The sequence below is a fragment of the Ceratotherium simum genome, chromosome 8 (genome assembly GCF_057802395.1).
Source record: "Ceratotherium simum simum isolate JZ-2026a chromosome 8, ASM5780239v1, whole genome shotgun sequence".
Taxonomy (NCBI): Eukaryota; Metazoa; Chordata; class Mammalia; order Perissodactyla; family Rhinocerotidae; genus Ceratotherium; species Ceratotherium simum.
Genome location: NC_141907.1, coordinates 63,997,342 through 64,023,181, shown reverse-complemented (window position 1 = coordinate 64,023,181; position 25,840 = coordinate 63,997,342). Strand labels below are relative to the sequence as shown.

The 25,840-nt window shown below is 37.8% G+C and overlaps 1 protein-coding gene across 2 annotated transcripts in view; it reads right to left on the bottom strand.

Annotated features, from left to right (window-relative positions):
* Window positions 1–2,173: 2,173 nt before the first annotated feature.
* ANXA3 (annexin A3) overlaps window positions 2,174–25,840 on the bottom strand; it is a 59,611-nt gene continuing 35,944 nt past the window's right edge. For both annotated transcript variants that reach the window (XM_004430868.3, XM_087434479.1), the window contains exons 8-13: window positions 24,847–24,903; window positions 24,395–24,488; window positions 22,867–22,962; window positions 18,926–18,984; window positions 16,337–16,459; window positions 2,174–2,749 (exon numbers count right to left, since the gene is read on the bottom strand). In XM_004430868.3, coding sequence (XP_004430925.1) covers window positions 2,690–2,749; window positions 16,337–16,459; window positions 18,926–18,984; window positions 22,867–22,962; window positions 24,395–24,488; window positions 24,847–24,903 — 489 coding nt within the window. In that variant the 3' untranslated portion in view covers window positions 2,174–2,689. The remainder of the gene's footprint in view (window positions 2,750–16,336; window positions 16,460–18,925; window positions 18,985–22,866; window positions 22,963–24,394; window positions 24,489–24,846; window positions 24,904–25,840) is intronic.

Below are 25,840 nucleotides of genomic sequence, written 5' to 3'. Positions count from 1 at the left end.
ATGTTATTTACGTAAAGGAGAACCTATATGCATTTGAACTTTTTGCTTCTCCAGAAGTCCCAATGCCCTGGCCAGGTCACAAAATATTTCTCTCCATGGTGACGGGTAGTTTGGAAAAAGGACTTTGCATGTGGGTAAAATTTCTGAACTTTTCTCCAACGCTGCCCACAGTGCAATGATATTAGTTTCTTTTCCCAAGCATGGGAAGCTAAGGCTAAGGTATACTTACAAATGTTTACATAGCCAACCCAGATTCACTTATATAACTCAAATGCACAGAGGAAAAAGAACTTCATTCGTTCCACAAAGATTTATTAAGTGCCTTTTATGTGCCAAGCACGTTCTAAACACCACGGTAAGCAGTGAATGCAACAAAAATCCCTGTATTCAAATGCTTACAGTGGTCCTGGGACAGGATAAATCCTAAGGCAAAATAGTGATTAAGAGCCCGAACACTGGAGTCGGGCTGCTTGGGTTTAAATCTTGGCTCTTCCAATGGGCAAGTTACTTAATTTCTCTAAGCTTCCATTTCTGTCTCTGTGAGTTAGTACCTACATTGCCAAGTTCCTTGAGGTAGCGATTTAACATATACTACACTGTTTAACATAGTGCCTGATACACCGTAAGCACTCAATGAGTATTAGCAATGATTTACTGCTTGTGATACACTCATTCACTGAATCACTAAAGCCAAAATCGTGGGGGCGCACTTGACACATGACTACCTTGATTACCATGTTCTATAATTTTATCTTCTTAATATTTAAGTGTGTGTTTGTTTTGTTTTTTTCCCTTCATTCTCCCTTTGCCATTCTCTTAGTTCAGGCTGACATTTTAGTATTGATTATATATCTAACTTGCCAAGCGGGCTCCCAGCCTCTAGCTTTCTTCTCTCATACATTCTTCCCTCTTGATCAAAAATTTGACCACAACATTCCCTTGATTGAAATCCTCCTGGAATGCTCCTTCCAGGACTCTCCCTTGCTTGTAAACTCTTGAGCATGGTACATGAGACTTCATAATCTGGCCCCTGCCTATCCCCAGTCACTTCCCTTTGTACCTTAAGCCTCCACCACACTAAACTTTGGGTAGAGTTGTGTATATACCATGCTAGTTCATAACTCTGGGACTTTGCTAGTGTTCTTACCTGTCTGGAGAGGCTCTCTTCTATTTTACTGGTGGAATTTGTGACCTTCAGCAGGCTGAATTCCTGATCTTGCCTCTGTACCACTTCTGTCTCTTATACAATGTCACTTCCTTGAATGCATATAGTACATACTGTGTTGTGTTTATCTGTTATGTTTCTCTCTCCCTAAACAGATTTTGAGCTCTCTGGCAAAAGGAAATGAGTCTTAGTTCCCTTGAAACATCCTTGAAACTTACTTATCACAGGGCTCGGTGAACAAATGGCTATAATGCTGCTGTGATCATTTTGATGTTGCTTAGTAACAATAATGACAACATGGTAATTGAACACTTACTATGTCCAGGCACAGGGCTAAGTGCTTCAGAGACATCATCTTACTTAATCTTTAAAAACACTCTATGGAAAGATAAGTGCTGTAATTATCACCATTTTACAGATGAGAAAACTTTGGTTGTGCAGGATTTAGTAGTTGTCAGGGTCACAGAGCTAGTAAATGGTAGGGCAGGAAGTCAAAACCAGATGTGTTGTCCTCTAAATCCTTGCGTTTTATTCCCGTATACGTTTTGGAAACCCCAGAACAAGAAATGACTTCTCTATCTTTCTGAAAGGTCTCAGAAGTGGTCACTAGTAGAATGTATTGACTAAAAGCTCTGGACTCATACATCATTACTGCAGTATGATCATTTCTATTCTAGTCCAGACTAATAACTCCAACTGGAATTTTTTACCTTATATATTTCATATTAGTCAAATATTTCATATCAGGTCCCTTTCAAAGATAACATGAGGGATTTTTTTAATGTATAGCTTCGCAAACTTATTTTAGAGGAAGAGGAAACCTTAGAGACTTGATTCTAAATACCCATTCTGGGAAAGTAATATTTAGTATGAAACAACCACAATTCACGCTTGCCATTCAGACAGGAAGTGGTTAGATTAATAGTTCAGCAGATGTTTTCTGAAGGCTGAAATAACTTAACATGCATTGCCCCTCCTACAGCTTGATCACAACTAGAAAGGGCAGGCCAGGATTACATACGTCTTTATTTTTATTCCTTTCTTAAAGATGAATGTGATTAACAGGTAATAGACAAATTGAAGCAGCAACAGATTTTATAACAAAAATGTGTTTTAAAATATCATTAGTTGTTGGCACCACATACCAAACAACATTGGTAGACACTAAAAACAAACAAATTACCTTTAACCAAGACAATAACTTTTATTATCCTGCTTTTATATTTAATGTTTTAGAACTGTACAAAGATTCTCACTTCCTAAGCAGAAATATAATTTGAGTAGGATTAGCAGATCCTTAATACCACTTTAAAATTTCACTTATAAACTATTACACTATGAATTAGGTGCTCTAAAATAATCACTTTGTTGCTGTGTTGTTATGGAACAATGAAAATTTCTGTTAGGAAAACAGGTTGTTGTTTACACTTGCTTGTACTTTTAAATACTGCGAGAAAGAAGTGAGCAGAGCTGTTGGAAAAGCCCATCGTGACAGCAGGTAATCTTTGGAGATTAGTTCTTGACTCAGTCATCTCCTCCGCAGATCTTTAAGAGTGTGATTTCATAGTTTCCAGAAGTATCCGACTGCAAAGAACAGGACCGATGGAGAGAAGGACAGCATAAATAATGAGGGAACCATAAATGAATCAAATCCCACAGCACTAGGGGATTCACTGGGATGTAAGACTCATGACCTGGACCATTTAGTAAAATGCACCTATAATTTCACCATTCATTCATATCTGAGTGTAATTATGTTCCAGCCTAGTGTGGGAGATCAAGATTTGGCCACCCTGAAATATATCTCTTTACCTTGATTGTTTTCTCTGACGGACATTTGACCTCCCCCACTAACTGCCTAAAGAATTTGACATAGTAACTCCTTCCTGGAACAGATCTTCTATCTGATCGCTGTAATATAATGTAAAATAGATGTTACAATAGGAAAGACACCAACAAGCCCATCTTATCAGAAGTTCTGTCTCTCTGGCCACATTCTCTGGATGGCCCTGCGAGGAGTTGCCAGACAAACATTTACATTTATAAGGGAAATCTTCATTTGTAAAGGTATCTCCCCCTCTGTATTGGGAAGAGGGGGGATGACCTCATTTCTAGAAACTTAGCAATGTGGCAAGTGAGGCCTTAAATCTGCATAATAACCTTACTCTTGTTTACAGTGCTTTAGTGGTAATCTCCTGTAACTGACTCCTCCCACCCCCAACATCCTCCTTTGTCTTTGGCTGAACATGGTATTTAAGAAGAGAATTTCTACCTAGGAATAAATCTTACCAAGGAGGTGAAGGACCTATACAATGAGAACTACAAGACATTATTGAAAGAAATCCATGATGACATAAAGAAATGGATAGATATCCCATGCACGTGGATTACAAGAATAAACATAGTTAAAATGTCTATATTACCTAAAGCAATCTGCAGATTCAATGCAATCCCAATCAGAATCCCAATGACATTCTTCACAGAAATAGAAAAAAGAATACTAAAATTTATATGGGGCAACAAAAGACCCCGAATAGCTAAAGAAATCCTAAGAAAAAAGAACAAAGCAGGAGGCATCACAATCCCTGACTTCAAAACATACTACAAAGCCATAGTAATCAAAACAGCATGGTACTGGTACAAAAACAGACACACAGATCAATGGAACAGAATTGAAATAAATAAAACCACACATATATGGACAGCTAATTTTCGACAAAGGTGCTAAGAAGATACAATGGAGAAAGGAAAGTCTCTTCAATAAATGGTGTTGGGAAAACTGGACAGCCACATGCAAAAGAATGAAAGTGGACCATCTGCTATCACCATTCACAAAAATTAACTCAAAATGGATCAAAGACCTGAAGGTGAGACCTGAAACTATAAAACTCATAGAAGAAAACATAGGCAACACACTATTTGACATTGGTTATAAAGGAATCTTTTCGGATGACATGCCTACCCAGACTAGGGAAACTAAACAAAAAATAAACAAGTGGGACTTTATCAGATTAAAGAGCTTTTATAAGACAAACGAAACCAGAATCAAGATGAACAGACAACCCACCAGCTGGGAGAGAATATTTGCAAAACATACATCTGACAAGGGGTTGATCTCCATAATATATAAAGAACTCACACAACTGAACAACAAAAAAACAAACAAACCGATCAAAAAATGGGCAGAGGAAATGAACAGACACTTCTCCAAAGAAGATATACAGATGGCCAATAGGCACATGAAAAGATGTTTAACATCACTAATCATCAGGGAAATGCAAATCAAAACAACACTAAGATACCACCTCACGCCCGTTAGAATGTAATCACCAAGACAAAAAACAACAAATGTTGGAGAGGATGTGGAGAAACAGGAACCCTCATACACAGCTGGTGGGAATGCAAACTGGTGCAGCCTCTACGGAAAACGGTATGGAGATTCCTCAAAGACTTAAAAATAGAGATGCCCTATGACCCAGCCATCCCATTACTGGGAATCTATCCAACGAACCTGAAATCAACAATCCAAAGAGGCTTATGCACCCCTATGTTAATTGCAGCATTATTCACCATAGCCAAGAAGTGGAAGCAACCTAAGTGTCCCTTGACTGACGACTGGATTAAGAAAATGTGGTATATATATACAATGGAATACTACTCAGCCATAAAAAAAGACAAAATTGTCCCATTTGCAACAACATGGATGGGCCTGGAGCGTATTATGTTAAGTGAAATAAGCCAGAAAGAGAAAGACAAACACTGTATGATCTCACTCATATGTGGAATATAAACCAACACATGGACAGAGAAAACTGTAACTGTGGTTACCAGGGGCAGTGGGTGTGGGGGGTGGGCACAAGGGGTGAAGGGAGTCATATATATGGTGATGGACAAACAAAAATGCACAACCCAAAATTTCACAATGTTAAAAACCATTAAAACATCAATTAAAAAAAAAAAATAGAAGAGCATTTCTGCTATTGTGTTGAGAAACGCAGTGTCCCTGCTTTCTCCCATGTATACATGTTATTAAACTTGGTATTATTTTCTCCTGCTAACCTGTCTTGTTAATTATTTGGCCAGCCATAAGAACCTTAAGGGAAAGGGCAGAGGGGGATTCTCCCTCTTCCTCCACATTAGCATCTTCTTTGCAATATATAATGTTTAAATTCTTCCTGATATATTGTAATTAAATTTCAACTTGGATAAAAAAACTAAGATTGCATCAATCATATAATATTACATAATATTAATTTTCTAACAAAACTTTATAAAAAACTGAAATGTGAAACAAAATGGAGTCACTTATGTCTAAGGGCTTTAAAATGGAGCTGGGAAGCCATTAAGGAAATGGGTCTTATGCATGTCCTCATCAGGCAAAATATGAACTTTTGAACTGAGTCAAGATACAAACATTCTGAGAACACTGCAACTCATCACAGTGGTGCACTTTTTCCTCCCTCTTGCTAGCCTTAGCAATCAATTATGTTTAGCCAAGATTAGCTTTCTGCTGCCAAGCCCAATTAACATTCTTTGTAATGCAAACCTCCTTTCTTGCCTGTAAAAGCCCCTGACTTCTTTACTTCCCAGAGGGACATTATTTGGGCTTCTGCCTGAATCTGTGCTCCCCCAATAGCAATTCTTTGATCCCAAAACAAATGCCTCTCTGCTTCTCATTTTGGCTCTTTATTTTTAGGTTAACCTACATGGTGTCAGAAGTGGGATCTGAAGCCCTCTCACCTTCACAGACTGGCACCTTCTGGAACTGGGTACGTTACCTACATGAGCTGCCTTGCGCTTACGGTTCCCAAGGATTGCTGCTCTTCCAATCATGGGTCTTCTCAGGTTCTGACCTCCCTCCATTTGGTCAAGGTCAATGCCTTTTTTGGGGGATTGGGGGCAACTACCTAGGAGATGATTGTCTCAGTGCCGGCTTGGTGACCACTGCCATAGGAAAGATTCCCTCAGCAGGAGTTTCTCTTTGGTTGGTGAATACTCTAAATTGAGGGATTGCCCTGTTGTCATTCTTCTTTGCATGCTTTTCTTTAACAAGGAACTTTCATTTTTTAAAGTTTTCAAAGCAGTTTCTCCCTCAGGAACTCTAGCTGGCTTTATGTTCAAGAACTATGCTCCCTTCTTCTTGTAAATTTCTATCTCGATGAACCAAAATTACAAAGGATGGTTTAAAATTACAATGGCCAATAGTAGGAATGTTCTAATTAGATAAGATCATTTAAGAGGTGCACTTAAAAGCAAACACTTCAAAATTCTAAAATAGTTTCATTGAAAGTTTTGTTGCAAAAAGCTATGAAAAATTAAAGGTATAAGAGGTACCTAAAAGAAAAGACTATATAACTGTAAACAAAAGTCTACCAAGTTAATGGCCTTACAGACACCCTCATATCTACTTTTGCAGGAGGGCCCCTCCCAGAATGGACGAGACTCTGAGAGTTTTCCTAGTAAACTGCTACATTATTCCCTTGAACAGCCTAGGGGAAACTAAAGTTAGAATTAATGGGGTTGTTTAATACTGCCAGAAATACTTACATGTGTCCTGACTGAAAACTCACAAGATAGTTAGAAGGATTTTTTGTAGTTCTATGGTAAAAAATTGGCCAAATTAAAAGCTGATATTCAGAGCCTGATAGGAATTTTTTATAGGCCTTCTTCCCTAAATTAAAATAAAACTATGTGCCCAGAGGGAAAGAAGCAAATTAGGGATAATGTAAATAGATGGGTAAATCAACCTATGATATCTTTTAGGTTACAAATCAATTCCTGAGGAATGGAGAGTAAATGTCCTTACTTTACAAACCTTTGCAAAACTGAAAATGCAAATCTAAAGGCAGTTCAGATCCCACCCATTCCCTTTCACCAATCCTAAAACCTCCCTTATTTGTCTTAAAAGGCTTGTAACCTCTCTGGGAACTCTTATTTAGACCATCCCCAATTCCTAAGATTGAAGGAAAATTTTAAATTGCAATCACCCCGAAACGTTTAAGAAAAAAACTTGCATGTTTTTTTCTCTCTGTCCTTTGAAGTTGTAAATTTTACCATGTCTTTAGAATGCAAAAACCCCAGGAGATAAACCCAGCTAGCTCAATCAGTAAATCCTGAGGTTAAAGAAAAAAAGGGAAAAATGTTTCATTTAAAATGCAGTCTGCTCTCACCTAAAATCTAATTCATAGCCTTCTTGTCTAAAGCAAATATAAATCTTAAGTCTTTCCCACAAATATTAACAATAACAACAAAAAACTTTTAAGCAGGTAATCTTAACTTGTTACTTATGTCAGAGACACAATTATTTATGAATTAGTGAGTTTTTTATTGTACCTGATTCATGGGTGAAATTTCAAAAATAAAAGCTATAAGATCTCTGTGTCTGTCTATATATATGTATGTATGTATGTTATATATGTGTGATATTTTTCTACCTCTGGATGGTATTATCAAAATTCATTTCTAAAGGGCTCTATTTAATTAACTTAAAATAAGCACTTATATAAATTATGTCTAAATATAATAGAAACTAACCCAAATGTTTTTCAAGTTAACAGGAGTTAAATAATCTTTGGTAAATAAAAGCTTGTTTAAGTTTGTTGGTTTAATTAAAATAGGCATGTCTTCAGAGTTATCAACATTGGATATAATGCAAACATGCAACTTTTATTCTATCTGAGTTATTAATCAAATAAATTCATGTTATCTCTGTTACAAAATTTGTCAGCAAAAAATAAGATGATGGCTAATTGCTTTATCTCATAAAATTTTCATGAATAATCTAAGTATGATTGTTAAGAACAAATGAATTATATAGATGTTAATGCAATAAGCATTTTTAGATGCAATAACTATGTTTTAGGGTATGTGTACTTAAAAATAACTTCAAAACCTTTTGGTAACTTGAAACTTTAGAGTTTTACTAAGTTAAATTAAATGATAGGAAATTCATTGAATTTCTAGATAATTTCTAGATAAGATAAAATAGTAAGACAAATAAATACTAAACATAGGTTTATCTACTTTTGGCATCTTATTACAGAAAAACTAAAAGATGTTTGAGTCTATTAATGAACATATCTTGTGGCACATTAAAAAATTTATGAGAAAATACATGTTTTCATTAAAAAAAGGTTAAGAAAATAAATTTGTCCTAAAGTAAAATTGGTTATGGGAAAGAAGAAAGGACAAATTCTGAATGTAAAAAAGAAAGTTATAGAAGGTTTGTGGAAGAGGAACTCTGAGAAAAGAGTTTTGTGCATGGTCGAGCTGGCTAAGATTGGAATGAATTTAACTAAGCAAATGAGTTTTAATATCAGAAGTGAGCTAGTGCAAATTAGAATTTGACTTTCTCTCTGTTATAAAGACAAGGTTTCTTAGGCTTTTAGTCTGCTCTTGAAAAAGAGATTATAAAATGTTTTTCTTTACCTCTGAGTAATCTACCTAAAAGGTAGGGATTTTACGTTTTATCAGAATAATTTCCTGTCCTTTATGTTAAAATCTTAGTCTTTTCTATTTAAAAAAGCTAAGCTTTTGCAGCTGCGTAACCTTCTGTATTCATCTTTGAAATCTTTTTGTTACTTTGGTTAAATAGATAATTAAATATTAAGTTTCATAATGATCTGTGACCCTACTTAGGCAGATGTTTTAAAACCTTTAATTTTTTTTTTTTGAGGAAGATTGGCCCTACGTTAACATCTGTTGCCAATCTTCCTCTTTTTCTTTTTTCTCCCCAAAGCCCTAATACATATTTGTGTATCATAGTTGTATAGTTGTGGCTCTTCTATGTGGGACGCCGCCTCAGCATGGCTTGATGAGCGGTGAGTAGGTCCGTGCCCAGGATCCGAACCGGCAAACCCCAGGCCACCGAAGTGGAGTGCATGAACTTAACTGCTATGCCACTGGGCTGGCCCCATTCTTTGATATTTTTGACAAACTTCCCCAAACCAGATTCTAAATGAAGTTTTTTGGTTTTTTGCTTTGTTTTGTTTTGACCTCTAGCTAACTGGGATTTTTCAGAGGATCCCTGAAACATCTTAAAAAATTTATCCTCTCTCCTTATAAAAAGAGGGACATTAAACTAATTAGGCTTATCTGATATGTTAAATTACACGGATAGCAATGTCAAATAAGAAATAACATTAAGCTTTCTTTATGTTATGTCTTTATAAGTATATGTCATAAGAGTTCTAGAAATTATGTGGAAAGCTAATACGTTCTGGTATAAAATGTTGTCTGTCATCAAAATTGAGGGTCACAGGAAAAGGACTGAACCTAATATCAGAAAAGTGCCTTAGCTGATTTTCATGTAAAGGCAGCAACAATAGAATTTATAAAGATTGGCATAGGTGAATAAAATACATTCTGCCTCTGCAAAGAATAACCCCTCATGGCCAGACTTTTGCCATCCTGATGTCCTTGTAACAAGACAACAGTCGGCTCCCGAATCAGAGAGATTAAGATGGGTAAACAATGGCTGTAAATTAAACAGTCGAGGCTATGGGAAACCCAAGATGGCCACTTGGCTCTTCCTAGCTCCCTAGGAAACCCCATTTTTCATTTTGTTTTACATTCCTTCACCCACCACAGTGAATTAAGAAAAGCTATTTCCATCCTCAGAGGCCTCACAGCTCCTCCCTCTGCGTCCTTTGAGCACCTGCAGATGGATTTCATTCAGCAACACCCTTTTTACACCCAATCTACTTTCCATTGATTACCACTGCCACAGGCTTTGTCCCTTGGATTGGTGTAATCCATGATGACCTGTTGATAAAAAAAATTTATCCCTAACTGTAGCTAAACTGACAAATTCTACTGCTCAAGCCTTGGCTCAACAACAATGATCCCTGGATGCCCTAGGGAGGGTTGTATTAGATAATCGAATAGCATTCGACTATCTCCTTGCAGAACAGAGTGGCAACGGTGCCATAGCCAACAGCTCCTGCTGTAGCTGGATCCACTCTTCTGGTGAAGCTGAGTTAGAACTTGGAAAAATTATAAAAACAGCACAAGGTCTATCTGGTCCAATAGCTTTTTTTTTTTTTTTTTTTTGAGGAAGATTCACCCTGAGCTAACATCTGTTGCCAATCCTCCTCTTTTTTGCTGAGGAAGATTGGCCCAGGGCTAACATCCATGCCCATCTTCCTCTACTTTATATGAGATGCTGCCACAGCATGGCTTGATAAGCAGTGTGTAGGTCGCTGCCTGGAATCTGAACCTGCAAACCCCAGGCTGCCGAAGTGGAGCGTGGGGACTTAACTGCTATGCCACTGGGCCAGTCCAATATCTTTTAATGACACCCTCTGGTTCCCTATGTTTTCAGCTGGCTTCCTTCAGGTATAGGTGCTTGGATAAGATCAGGACTTCAAATATTGGTTATGACTATTATTGGAATTTTGCTATGTGTACTTGTATTTAAACTTCTTATGCTACTACTCACTCAGATCTGCTCTAGAACTTCTACAAACACCAAGATTAGAGTTACTCAATGCACTGAAATGATAGATAAGGCTATTCACTTGAACCTTCAGGTAACCAGGTAACAAAATGAAATTCCAGGGAGAGGAAACTGCCCAAGAGTCATTTCCTGACCACCTCCTTGTTACACAAATGTAATCTAACCCTTATGACACTGACTCTTTGGAACAACCATCAGAAAAGAAGAAAATAAATGTTCCCCCACAATGTGGGAAATAACTTTCTGGGACAGTTCCATCCCAGCGATGTGGGACTAAACAAATCTATGGTTGATCAGCGATGCTTTCAGACAAAGATCACAATCAAAAGGAGGAAAAGGTGAAATGTGAAATAGAATGGAATCGCTTACGTCTAAGGGCTTTAAAATGGAGCAGGGAAGCCATTAAGGAAATGGGTCTTATGTATGTCCTCCTTGGGCAGAACATGAATTTTTGAACTGAGTCAAGAAAAATATTCTGAGAACCCTGCAACTCCTCACAGTGATGGGCTTTTACCCTCCTCTAGCTAGCCTTAAATCAATTATGTTTAGCCAAGATTAGCTTTCTGCTGACAACCCCAATTAACATTCTTTGTAATGCAAACTTCCCCTTTCCCTTTAAAAACCCTTGAATTTTACTCCCTAGCAGGACACTATTTGGGTTTCTACCTGAATCTGTGCTCCCTGAATTGCAATTCTTTGATCCCAAAGTAAATGCCTCTGTGCCTCTCATTTTGGCTATTTTTAGGTTAACAAAATTATAGCTTTACTAATAACAAACATTTATCAAACACTTGCTATTCTAAGGGTTAACTACCTTAATACTTATAACAACTCTATGCAGTAGGTAACATAAGTATCTCCATTTAACAGATAAGCAAAACGAGAAAAATAGAGGTTAGGAAATTCCCCCAAATCATATAGAGATTAAGACACAGGATTCGAACCCAGATAGCCCAGCCCCTTAATGCCTTACTATACTGCCTGACTTAAGAAAGTGAAATGAACTACATCCTCCAAAAGTCTGTTTCTCAGTTCCTTTCACGTAGGCTAGCCAAAAAAGATCTTGGCTCAGAAAAGATACCATGGGAGCTTGAGGCTTAAAGTAAAAAGATGCCTATGCAAAAGAGGTAAAACTTTTGCATAGCATTGGAGGTAAAATTTGGCTTTTAACCTAGATTGCCTAAAACCTCACATTATTCTTATTTTATTCAAGGCAACTCAAGCAGTGAGCACTTCTTATCACTTAAGTTTCATGTTGGGGTAAATATTAGAGTAAGTGGGAATGTAAAGGAAACAATGAACAAGGGTCATTTAGAGAAGAGGTTACGCATTACTTTCATAAAAAGACACAACAGGCATTAATATACATTCTTCTGTTTTATAGAGATTTCAGTTCTTCCTCTGTTGGTTTTCCTAAGTCTTGCTCTGCCATATGTAATAATCTCTCAAACTACTGACAAATCAACAATGCTCTAGCTTTGTAGTAAAAGAGCTCCCTCTAGCCATCTCTGATCAAACTTGTAAACAAGTTAGTTCTATCAGTTAGTCGAGAAAACACATCCAACTAGCTTAACACAGAACTATATACAAAATTCTGATCCACTGTAGACACTAAACAAATGTTTGTCCTTTTCTATACCCTTACGCCTTAGCTATTCTATTTATATAGCATTTTAGGAATTTTATCACATAAAAGTTACGTATTTTCAAAACCTTTGGCCATAATTCATGCCTTCCTAATCAGGTCATATTAATTGTTCTTAAGAAACTAAATGTTTCTGTTGGCCTATTTTTAACAGTGGTACCAGTGGTTTTCTCTTCTCCCAACTTTGATTGCATCTTTTATCCTCCACATTTAACCTGTCTTGCCAATTATTTCTTTGTGTTTTTTTTTTTTTTTAAGTTATTCCTCTTTCCATTCTGACCACAACAAATCTACTCTAGGCTCTCATCTGTTGTCACTAGTTTCCTTGATTCTAGATCATCAATCTGTATTCTCCAAGGTGTTAATTCTTATTGTTTTGTAAATCAAGTCCAATGACCATCATATCCATTGAGCAAGTAGCCCTTACTTTTCCTGTAAGTAGTTCTGGCTTTTCCTCCTTCTTCTCTGGCATCTCTACCTTTGTCTTCTCTGCAGGCTCATCCTCTGCTATCCAAACATTAATTGTTAGTAATGTCTAAATCTCAATTCTAAATTTTCTTTTCTTCTCTATCTATATTTTCTCCCTAGAGGATTTTCATCTATGTCCTAGAATTCAATAACATAATTGATTCTGAAAATATATCTCATACCACTAGCTACTGACTCAACATCTCCACTTACATGTTTCAGAGACGTCTTAAACTCAACACATGCAAACCAAATTCATGAACTTTCTCCCCCATTCCCAAAAACGAAAAAAACAAAACAAAACAAAACAAACCACCTAAAACTTGACCCTCTTTTGGGGAATGGCACCACTATCTGTTTCTCAAGTTAGAAACCTGGGAGTCATCCTTGACACCTTCTTTCCCTTGCTCCTCACACCAAGATGTCACACCAAGCCCCTTAAGTTTTAACTCCTAAAGATCTTTTGAGCGCTTGCTCTTTCTTCTCTTTGCATTACCAGTAGGTTTTCATGGCTACTTAGCATTACAGTCATAGCCACTCTAATGTGACTAATATAATAACTCATCACCCTACCTTATGTCCAATTCATTCTCCATAGTCACAGGGATCTTTACAAAATTGTACTTCTGATCAGGACACTATGTACTTAAAACTCTTCCATGGCCTTCCAATGTTATTAAGCTAATGACAAAATCCTTAAATATTGCCGAAAAGGTCCTGTGTGACCCAGTCCTTCCAGCCTCATTTCTCATTATGTTTCTTCCACCAGGAGGTCTTTCCACTTGCAATTATGTTTGTTGGAATGCTCTACTGACTCTCGAGCCCCATAACCTTTGCTTTGTTATTGTAAATGCCTAAGCCTTTCCTACAGGTCAAATCCTCCTAGTATATGATCTTATAACACAATATCTCCTTCCTTACATTTAACATAGTTGTAATTTTACATTTATTTATAATTCCATAATGAGAGGAAACCCTTTTTTTTTTTGGCTTATAATTGTAACCCTGAGGCTGGCACATAATATGAATTCAGTAAATATTTTTAATTGAATGAATGAAGTGCAGATTCTATAATCTCCAAGCTCTCTTTCAACTGAATTCATCTTGCCACTCAATTTTATTTTTCAAATTCCCCAAGATAGACCTCCTAATCAATCAAGTGCCTTATTATTTCTTTCCTTCTTACTTCTCACCATACATGTTTCTAGAGCATTCACCTTTGAGACCCTGTTGACCAGCATAGCACCTGGCCCAGAGGAGACACTCAACACATGCTTATTAACCTGAAAGGTATGCTCAAGACCCATTTCCTTAAGAAATATACCCTATCTAATCCCAAACTTCTTTTACTCTCAATTCTTATATTACTATCCTCCGTATCCCACAATCTAGTTCTAATTATATGTTGTTTCATATTATTATCTTCTAATTGTTTTATTTATCCCCATCTCAAGTCTCCACATAGATGATGAATTAATTGAAGGTGGCTACTACATTTTCCCTTAAAGAGCCTGGAACTGTGCTATTTATTAAATAAGTACTTAATTGGGGCCGGCCTGGTGGAGTAGCAGTTAAGTTCACGGGCTCCACTTTGGTGGCCCGGGGTTCGCTGGTTTGGATCCTGGGCGCAGACCTACTCACCGCTCATCAAGCCATGCTGAGGCGGCGTCCCAAATAGAAGAGCTACAACTCTACAGCTATAATACGCAGCTATGTACTGGGGCTTTGGGGAGAAAAAAGAAAAAGAGGAAGATTGGCAACAGATATTAATGTAGGGCCACTCTTCCTCAAAAAAAAAAAAAAGTACTTTATTGATCAAGGAAATCCACCAAAAATGTAATTTAAGTCAAATTTTATATTAATATCTTATTATTCAGTACTAGGACATACACATTTGTTTTTTGCCTACCTTCTTCCTCTCCTTCTCCTCCCCACCACTCGTCACCTGAGAAAGGTGTTAATGAGCAGGGAAATGTCTAAACTATAGGAAGAAGGAAGAGCAAGACAGAACCAAAGGCTGGGATGATATACAAAATAGAAGTCTAGCTCCTAAATCACAGAAATTTAACCATTGAAAAGATCCTATTCATCAGTATGGAAAACGTAATGAGATTACTTAATCATGTATGTTAGGCAGAAGAAACGAAGAAACCTTATATAATTTTAAATTACAAACTGAACTCTTCAGCAATGAATTTTTCTTTTCTATAAAGATACGCATAGTTTAAATGTTTCCTAATACAATAAGCCTCAATTACCCGGATCACAGAGGGAGGGAGAGCTACCGGTTAATTCAATTTTCTGGTTTGCTGAGGGTGAACCGAAGGCCCTCTTTGTGTTTCAACCTTGTTACTGGCAATCTTTATACGATGTATGAGTCTACTTTTCTGCCTTAGTAAGTACAATATGGTTAACGTTATTGAATCTTCCTCTGTTGATTGAAACTATTATAATGTGTCAGGATCGATTCAAATTGCATTGAGTGTGAGCAGTTGATGAAATCTGTGCTAAGCCCCAGGCACAGTCTGAGAGGTGCCTTTTTGAATAAGTTCCTGATTTCAACTTAGGTGTGCATCTCTTTCTGCAAAGCTTTAGTGCAAAAACAAAAGCTCTGGTTAAAAAAAAAAAGAAAAGAATTTTGGTGACCGAATCTAGTTGACTGATTGATGTGCAAATGGAAGTCAATTGGTAACATTTACCAAAATTACAAATGTATTTACAACTGTCTCAGCAATCCTAACTACTTATGAGAATTTATCCCTCAGATACACTTGTACCTCATGAAACTGTGTATGCATTTTGCAGCATTGTTTGTAATAGTGAGATACTGGAAACATTTGTTGATGTGGTGGGTACAAATATATAAATAACGGAATGATATGTAGCTGTTAAAAAGAATGAGAAAGCTTCCTATATACTGAAATGAAAAGAACTCCATGCTATCTTGAGTAAAACAAAAAGGAAATTTAAAATATGTATTCTTTTTTCATTCTATTGTCATAAAGAAAAATTGAAATAAATAAAAATAGGGCTGGCCCAGTGGTGCAAGCAGGTAAGTGCACGCGCTCCGCTGCGGCGGCCTGGGGTTCGCCGGTTCGGATCCCAGGTGCGCACCGACACACTGCTTGTCAAGCCATGCTGTGGCGGCGTCCCATATAAAGTAGAGGAAGATGGGCATGGATGTTAGCCCAGGGCCAGTCTTCCTCAGCAAAAAAAAAAACAGGAGGATTGGCAGATGTTAGCTCAGGGCCGATAGTCCTCACAAAAAAAAAAAAAGAAGAAATAAATAAATAAAAATACTGCAATGAAAAATAGGTAAACAACTTGCATATGCAATTCACAAAAGAAGAAAAATTAATGGCCACTAAACCTAAAAAAAGATGTTGAGAGTCTATTATGTGTCTGGGATTTTAGAGCTGAAAAATAATCACTATCTTTAAGGGACATTTTGTTACTACTATTTTAAACTCAGAAAACACATTTACACATTGACAAGGAGAAAGAAATCTGTCACATATCTTCATGTTTTAAGAATAATAAGGGAAAGAGGATGGGTAGAGAAAGGCAAAATGTGTTTTGCCATTTTTAAAAGGAGACTCACTTTAATTGCTGAACATAGGGAATAGCCATAATGCTTCTTAAACTCTGCTCGAATGTCCAAAAGGTCAATTTCTGATCTGGAAACCATTATTCGGTTCAGAGTAAACTCATCAGTTCCAGCACCCTATTAAGAAATACAAGTGTCCACATTACAAATCTCATTGGTCACAAAAAATATACAGATCTATATTTACAGGAAATAGATAATGGTGCACAAAATATTCAACCACAGTGACTCTTCTTCACTCATTTATCATTAAACGTCATCATTCACTTATTCAAGAAATATTTACTGAGCACTTCTTACTCTGTGCCATCACCATGCCAAATGCTACAAACAGAAATGAGATACCCCCGTTAAGCTTTCAATTTTATAAAGGATACAGGCAAGAAAACAGGCCATTACAATATAATCTGACATATGGGAAATAGTGGGTACTATGGGATCATATGTTGGGGGCCCTAAAAGAGATCAAGAATTAGGAAAGGTCTGTCTGAGAAAGTGGTATTTAGGCTGGGGCCTAAAAAATCAGCCAGAGGAAGAAGAGGTAGGGTTCATATAGAGAGGAAAAAATATTCCAACAGAAGAAACAGCATGCATGAAGGTTAAGGCAAGAAAGAATGCCACATTCATGGATACATAAATAACAAGAGAGAATAGCAAGAAATGTGTCTGGAAAGGCTAGATCTTGTAAACCAGGAAATGAATTTCTGACATTCTCCCATGTGTGGAGAACTATTGCAATCTGTTAAACATTCGAGTGTTGAGATCAGATCAGATTTGTGGTTTCAGAAGGTATCTTTGACAGCAGTATGAAGAATGGATTGCTGGGCAACAGTGGAATGAAGATAACAGAATAAGACTAGAAGCTTTAGGACCATCTGGAGAAGACTGTGTAACAAAAAAAGAGATGATGATGGCCTGACCTAGGATAATGGCAGTAGGCATGGAGAAAATGGGTAGATTTAAAAGATGTTGTAGGGCCGGCCCCGTGGCTTAGCGGTTAAGTGCTCGCGCTCCGCTGCTGGCTGCCTGGGTTCGGATCCCGGGCGTGCAGCGACGCACTGCTTGCATGGCCGCGTCCCACATACAGCAACTAGAAGGATGTGCAGCTATGACATACAACTATCTACTGGGGCTTTGGGGGAAAAAAATAAATAAATAAAATTATTAAAAAAAAATCAAAAAATAAAAGATGTTGTAAAGGTAGATTGACAAAACTTGATGTATCATTTGAGGAGAATGAAGGAGAGAGAGAAGTGTAAAATTTCTAGCTGAGCAGTTAGGTGGATATTGATACTATTAATTTATCCATTCATTCGACAAATGCTTACTGAGCATCTACTATATGCAGGCATTGTTCCATGTACTGTACATATGGTAGTGAACAACTCAGATTATATCTCTATCCTCATAAAGTTTACATTCTAATGGATAGAGATGGACAATAAAGAAAACTAACAAATTGTTTAAGTAAATAGTAATAAGAACTATGGAATGGAGTGTGACTGAAAGGGAGCCAATGGACCTGTGTAGTCATGGAAGACCTCTCTCAGGAGGTGACATTTGAGTCGAGACTTGACAGATGAGAAGGAGCCAGCCATAGGTCCATCTGGGGGAGGTACATTCCAGGCAGATAGGACAACAAATGCAAAGACTTGGACGTGAAGAGACTTGGCATCATCAACGAACAGAAAGAAGGCTGAGGTGGCTGAGGCATAGTGAACAAGGACGGGGAGGAATGGTATAACTTCAGAGTACAGGGTTAATTCCTGATGGGGCTGTCCACTGAGATGACTGAACACAGGACAGGAAGCAGTGTGGGGTGGGAGGTGAGGTGAGTGAAATGATGTGTTTACTTTGGACTTAACTCTGAAGGTGGATGTGGACTTCCATAGGAAATGTGCAGTAAAGAAACTGAAGTAAGCATCTTCTATGTGCCAGGACCAATGTGAGGGTTTGAAGATATAAAAGAGCAAGAGCACCGACGCACCGCTTGTCAGGCCATGCTGTGGCAGCGTCCCATATAAAGTGGAGGAAGATGGGCATGGATGTTAGCCCAGGGCCAGTCTTCCTCAGCAAAAAGAGGAGGATTGGCAGATGTTAGCTCAGGGCTGATCTTCCTCACACACAAATAAATAAATAAATAAAAGAGCAAGAAAAAACTCCTGCACTCACGGAGTTCACCATCTTGTAGCGACAACAGACAGGAAAACACTGAGTTTCTATATCATGAAAGGCATGATATAGATGATTAAACCATGATTCAGCATGGTTTATTTTAAGTAAGGCAGCTTGAGAGGCCACTGGACCTAATGGGTCAAGTTTAAGGTCTGGCATTCTAAAACAGGTTCTACTGCCTACACTTACCATGAAGTGGGGGAAATAATTTAGTCGACACTTCACTGTACCTATTTCTATAATGATTAGGGTGATCATTATCAACCTGTAAGACAAATTAGTAGGCAAATTGGCTACAAAAAAGAACTCATCAAAATTGAAAAGAAATATGAAAATCCATACATATCAAGCAATATTTACATTCTTCTTGAGGGAAGCTAAGAATGTGTATGAAATTTCCAGACCAACCTTCAGAGCTTGATGAAGTCTTGTAGCTAAAAAGGCAGGCATGTTCCTTGCACAATGAACTGTTATAAAAAGCAAAGTAATGTTCAGTTTCATTTAATAGAAATTGAGTTAATCTATAGCAATATGTTTTTAAAAAAGATTCTTTGGCCAGCTATACCACTCTACCCACTCCCTACTACTGGCTTTTATTTAGAATGAAAGAATGGATGTTTAACCTGAATTTCAAAGCCTTATAATGGACATATTTGCACAGAACTTTAGCCCAGTAATTATCTGTAGCCATGGGGAAAATAAAATTACCTGCCAAAGAAACTCCTACAGCAGCTGACTCATCTCCAGATCCCAGACACACCAACACCTACACTTACATTGATAACTCGCTAGGGTGTACCATTGCTCCCTTCTAGCATCTTTGACTACTAATGAGTAACTTGGGTGTAAGACTGCAGAGATGTTGCTCCAAATAACTCACTAGGTATTTAAAACCAATTAAAAATTTAAAACCAATTTTTCCAATGGAAAGATTTTCTCTTAAGTGACTGGATTAGAATTTACAGGCTGGTTAGAGTAATTATATCAGAACCAGAACCTGTAATCTTAATTCAGTCACCAAAAAAATACTACAATCTTTCAATTCTTTATTTTGAAATAACAAGTAAAGCAGAACCAAAACCAGAAAAAGGAAATTGGCAAAAACACGAGTTTAAAAAAAATTTTTTTAAATTAATTATCCTCTAAATAAAAGTGAAAATAGTCCAGAATAGAAAAGTCTGTAGAGAGTAAACCTATTCACTGCAACACAATTACTTTTACAATCTTAATTCTGATCTTCAGGTAGGAATCTGACCTAAAGTGAATGAATTTTATAATGAATTTTGGAGATCCGAACAAGAATAAGTGGCTTTATCACAGTGGCTTACAGACTCTCTTAAGGCAAGCTAAAAGGCTTTTAGTTTGTGTAAGCGACTTGAGGGAAATAGGAGAAGTGTCTAGAAACTCAAACATGGAATCTGGGACAAACACGAAAACAGTGTTAGATGTGAAGTTGTCTGAGAAGAAACCAACCATTTTTACCTACTTTTTCTCAAACTCATATTAAGCAAGTCTTAATTTGATCAAACGTTATTATGCCCACTTGAATCCTATTAGGCTTTTCAATCATCTCCCTGTCCCTAAACTAAATCCTTATAGAATTCTTTCTTTTCATAATCCTGTAGCTTGTCCTCTGCTTTATGTTCTTAACCACCAGGTTTGTTCTTCATGTCTGAAAATTTGGGGCAGTGGCGGTATGTGTGGTGGTCAGGAAGCTTGTGTTAGCCCCCAACATTGTAAGTAGGGAAACTCAGGGAGTCCATTCAAGTTGCCCATTGTTTACCCTCTGTGTTGTCTTGAACAAACTTTAGTCAGGCCTCTCTCCTCCCCCAGGTCCCTGAACTCTGGCTTGGCCCCAGCCTGAGCAAGCACTAAAATGCAGAACACACCCCCTTATCAGCTTATCCCAAGAATCAGTTGACACAGCGAGATGCGTTTCCCATCAAACCCCAGTGATCATACCCTCTTGCTTGTTCAACTTCCCCTTAACCATCTGCTAAGGTCTGCTTACCCCGCCCTATAAAAGAAAAGCCTTTCCTGTCTGATTTGAGACTCTTGCACATTTCTGAGATCAAAGTGTCCTTCCTATTGCAATAGTCTTTTTGAATAAAGACTCTCCTTATCTAAGTCCAGATTTGACAACTAGCAATGTTCCTATTACACGTCTAAGATGGTACAGCTCAGACGGTTTTTCATGTCAAAAACTATGTGGTGACGTACTGTATTAGCTTCCTTGTACATGAAGTATCCAGAATAGGCAGATATCTATCGACGCAGGAAGTAGAATAGTGGTCACCAGGGGCTGCGGGTGACTACCAGTGGGTACAGGGTTTCTTCGGGAGCTGACGAAAATATCCTAAACTTAGTCTGTGGTGATGGTTGTACAACTCTGTGAATATACTAAAAAGCACTGAATTGCACACTTTGAACAGGTGAACTTTATGGTATGTGTGTTATACCTCAGTAAAGATATTTAAAAAAACTGATGTATTCCAATAAATCTACTGACTGAAATAGAAAATGAAAGTGTGACATATCTTGAACTTTAAATTAGTTGAATTACAAGGTCTTTCTTTTACTTGATAAGATAATGTACATTATCGCCCAAATTTAGTGCATAATTCAACGTCTATTTCCAAGAATCCTTCTTAGCTCAATGAGTGAGAGTTTGTATATCTCAATAAAGTTTTCAAATATTACAGCAGGTAAAGTAAAAAGCAGCAAAACTGATGTAAAGATTAACTATATGAAATGGAAAAAAAATTAACTGGCTATATCATTGCCACTGGAATATTCTCAGAACTAATTATGGAGATTGATCTCTATTCCATTTTTTTAATTGAAAAGGAAGCTTTTTTTCTTTCTTGGCCAATCTTTTAGCAGTTCAGTCAGAGTCAACAGTATTTTTTTTTGAGCAGCATTTGGATAAAGAACCCTATTCTTGGCATTGAAGAGAAGATCAGAAGTTAAGTGAAACAACATATGTGGAGGACGCCCTGAGAATGGGGCCTGGAACTTAGTGAGTGCTTGCTCCCTGCTATATTTTCTGTAATTTACTTTAAAATACTTCAGCACACACTGTGTGATATATGAGTGTTTCAGTCTATGTCTATACTGCAGCACATCAGGGTGGCTGATGAACATCACAGACCATGGAGCCCACTGCCTGGGTTAGAAGCCCAGCTCTACCATGTAGTCCCTGAGTAACCTGGGGAAGAATTTCACCTCTTTGTGCCTCAGGTTTACCATCTCTGTCAAGGGGGTAATAAGAGTCCCTAATCCGTGGGATTGGTATGAGGCTTAAATGGGTTGATATTTGTAAAGAGTTTAGCATAGTGCCGACCACATGGGAAGTGGCAGATGAGTGTTTAAAAATACAATATGAGGAATCCTAATTGGGAGTTCACCTCCAGAAGTAGTAATTAACATTTCAAAGATGAATCAGAGGCTCACTCCAAAGGAGGTTACCCTTAGCCATCAGCTATCTTTATCCCACCAGAGGAGCTATTAATTATGATGATGGATGTTAGAAATGATTTTTCATTGATGAAATGACAAGATGTGTGGAGTACAAGTACTCCCACACCAGCAGTAATGGAGAAGAAGCCTGGAGCAAGCCCAGTAACCACTCTAAATTGGAGTGGCTTAGGACTCCAAACAATCCTGTGTACGTAAGAGCACTTAATAGATTTTGTTGACTGACTCTGATTAGAAGAGTCATTGAATCCTGTCTTTGAATAGCGTCTCATTCCTTTGAAAGCATCTTTCTTGCAAGGAGTTCTCCAGGTGCCTAACAGGACAGACAGCTGAGACCTCACTGAAAAGATGGATCAGCTTGCATAACGGTGTTTTTGTCTGCTTGTTGATCCACGTGTCTCTCTAGGAATGGATTCAGTCTGTGACTTTCTTTTTGACATACTCCCTGCTAGTATGGCCAAGGAGAAGGACACCTATAGTTCCGACCTGGGCTCAACTTTGAGAGGCCACTGACATCTTCCAAAAATAACTAAAAATGCTGAATTACCAAATTGGCTTGGGTCTCAGTTTTCAATAAGGCTCAATAAAAATGTTAGTAGAAATGTAATAATTTCATCTCTCAAGTTTACAATCCAAGCATGGTGATAAGCCAAATACAAAGTTAAAAGCAAAGTAAGACCTAAAAGGACAACTTTTTCATGCATCCATTTAATAATATTTGTTGAGCATATTGTGTGTACTGTAGACTGTGCTGGGGGCTGTGGGGAGCTTAAAGATGGATCAGTCAGGATTCTTACACGAAAGGAGCTAACATTGACATCGATTTAAAACAAGTGCAGAGTAACTCAGTTTATAAGCACTCAAGGGCTTACCTATGGCCAGCAGTAAGTCTTCAAAATGCCCAGATAATTCTCCTTTTATGCTATCCTCAATGTTCTTCTGGCTAATATTTTTGTATTCATCAAATGCTAAAAAACAGCACCACAAAAACATTTAAAGCATCTCAATTGACCACACTTGAATATATTCCTGTTTTTGACGTGATATGCAGCAAATCAAGTTGTTAAGTGGCAAACTCAAAAACTCCTTCTTTAAACCATCAAAATTTGAGCATAGAAGTTTTTTTTTCTTTTTTTTCAAAAATAAAATCATCTAAAATAAAACCTGAACTTCATAGACCATTTTCTTCAATGATCTCTCTCTCTCCTCTCTCCACCACCCATCGCTCTTCCCAGGCTGTTAGCATCTAAAATAGCCTGAAAGGTTAAATGATAATTTATCTAGTAAGGTGGGCTATTTTTAAATTATAGCATGTGGGAAATAATAGAGTGGTCATTAATCAAATAGTTTTTATCTGCTCAAGAAATCTTAATTATGAAGATTTTTCTGTGCTGAGTAAATCACCCCCTTAGGCAGCATGGCCTACTTCACACTTACCAGAAGGCGTTCAGATTTCTTGATCAGTATTTGCCCAAAAGCAAAACCTGTACATATGTCACCAAGTATGCAGGCATATTTTGTGAGCCAAGTAAATTTCTTCTAAGCAAATTTTGAAAAAAGAAATTTTGGAGAGAGATCTAGGATTGTTCGGTTTTTCTTTTTCAAATAAAGACATTAATAAACCAACTATTATATACTATTACCCTTATCTTATAAAATAAATAAAATTTTAATGCCAAAATTAAAGAAGGGCAATCTCCGAATGAAAACGTCACAGTAACATCCTTATGCTTCCTCCTTTTTCCATGAACTCAGCATAAGCTTAGTCATGTGCTATGGTTGTTCTCTAGGCTAGCACCCGGAAGCCACAGTCAGATGTTCACAGTAAATGGAGTTCTGGGCTTCTCGATGCTGTTGCTTCCAGAATGGCTCAGGAAGATGCATGAGTGAGGGGGTGGTAGCAGTTCCATGTAACAGTTGGTTTGACAAAAAGAGCTGTCCCCCCTGCCATTTACCTTCATATCAGAAAGAACTGAATTTTATTCCGTATTAATGCATTAAGAGAGAGTTACCCTCAATGGCTGGTTTTCCTGGAAAGTGGCTAACTAGGGAAGAGATGGGGTAGAAGCAATGCCATCAGGCTCTTCCATCCCAAGGGAACACCGTTCTGCTCTCACACTAGAGGGCTGCTCCTTTTTTTCTCCCTGCCATCCCTCCTCCATCTATTATCTGTCACTTACTAGGTAATCTACTTGTCCTCTAGGGGAAAACAAAAAAGGAGGGTTGGTTCTGCCTTGAGTTGGAACACAGCTTCCCCATGTTGTTTTTTGACATGTTTATGAGTGAAAATGGAACAGCCTTTGCAATTTTTAACTTCATTTTCCAGAACTTTGTATATTAAACCCAAAAACATTTGCAAAAACAACACAAAGCAAAAAGGAGTATAATGTGAGTCCATACTTAGTTTCAGGTGAGGAAAGCTCCTTAAACACAGGATCTCAGTGAATTTATCTTCATCCGTGCCCCATCTGTTCTCACCAGCATTATAGAGAATCTATCGGACAAGAGAGGAAGACTTAAATGTTATTATGGACATAATTCTCTCTCTCCCTCTTTGAGCGGGTGGAATGAGAAGAGTGGGAGGTTCACTTTATTTTAGAGGTCAGTGAGACAAGCTATTATTCAAGTCTCTCACTTTTAGCAGACTAGCAACCTAAGAGTTGGCGTGGCAGGAGCCAGGGGAGTAACCACCACAGGGGAAAGCAGAAAGTGGGGGTTGGGTGATCCCCAGCCTTCAGGCTTCTCCTTCAGACCGGACAGGAGAGGACAGCCCCAGCTGGTGCCACAGAAATGAAAAGGCAGTCAGCGGGGAGAACAGTTAAAGCAGATGTTTTCTTTGCTCTGTTACTGACCTGGGCATCCTTTTTGGCCAGATGCTCATCCACTTTCAGACTTTCATCTCTTCTGCCCTAAACAGGGAAAACGAAAACAGGGACAATCCTTTTAAAGACAGAAGATTCTAAGACTCGGTATGTCAACCAGCAGGGCATTTTAGAGGTTTTTCTCCAGCAGAGGCCACGTAGCACAGAGGAATCAGGCATTCGGGGCTCTAGTTCTGGCTCTGCCACTTGATTAGCCATGAAATTTGTAGCAAATCACACAGTTTTCTGAGCCTCAGTTTCTTCCTCTTAAAACCCAAAGATCTTAAGGGAATGAAAAGACAAGCCGCAGAATGAGAGAAAATATTTGCAAACATACATCTGATACAGGACTCGTATTCAAAATATATAAAGAACTCTTAACACTCAACTATAAAATAACAAACAACCCAATTAAAAAATGGGCAAGAGAGCTGAACAGACATCAGATATACAGTTGGCAAGAAAGCACGTGAAAAGATGTTCAACATCATATGTCATAAGGGAATTGAAAATTAAAACAATAAGATACCACTACACACCTATCAGAATGGCTAAAATTCAAAACACTAACACCACCAAATGCTGACAAGGATTTGGAGCAACAGGAACTCTTACTCCTTGCTGGTGGGAATGCAAAATGGCACAGCCACTTTGGAAGACAGTTTGGCCATTTCTTACAAAACCAAACGTACTTTTACTGCACAATCTAGCAATTGTGTTCCCTGATATTTATCCAAATGAGTTGAAAACTTATGTCCACATAAAAAATTGCACATGAATATTTAAAGAAGTTTTAATTCATAATTGCCCAAACTTTGAAGAAACCAAGATGCCCTTCAACAGGTGAAATAAACTGTGCCATATCCATACAATGGAATAGTATTCAGAGATAAAGAAGAAAAGAGCCATCAAACGATGAAAGACACTTAGCATATTGCTTAAGTGTAAGAACTTATGCTGAGAAGGCTACATACTGTATGATCCC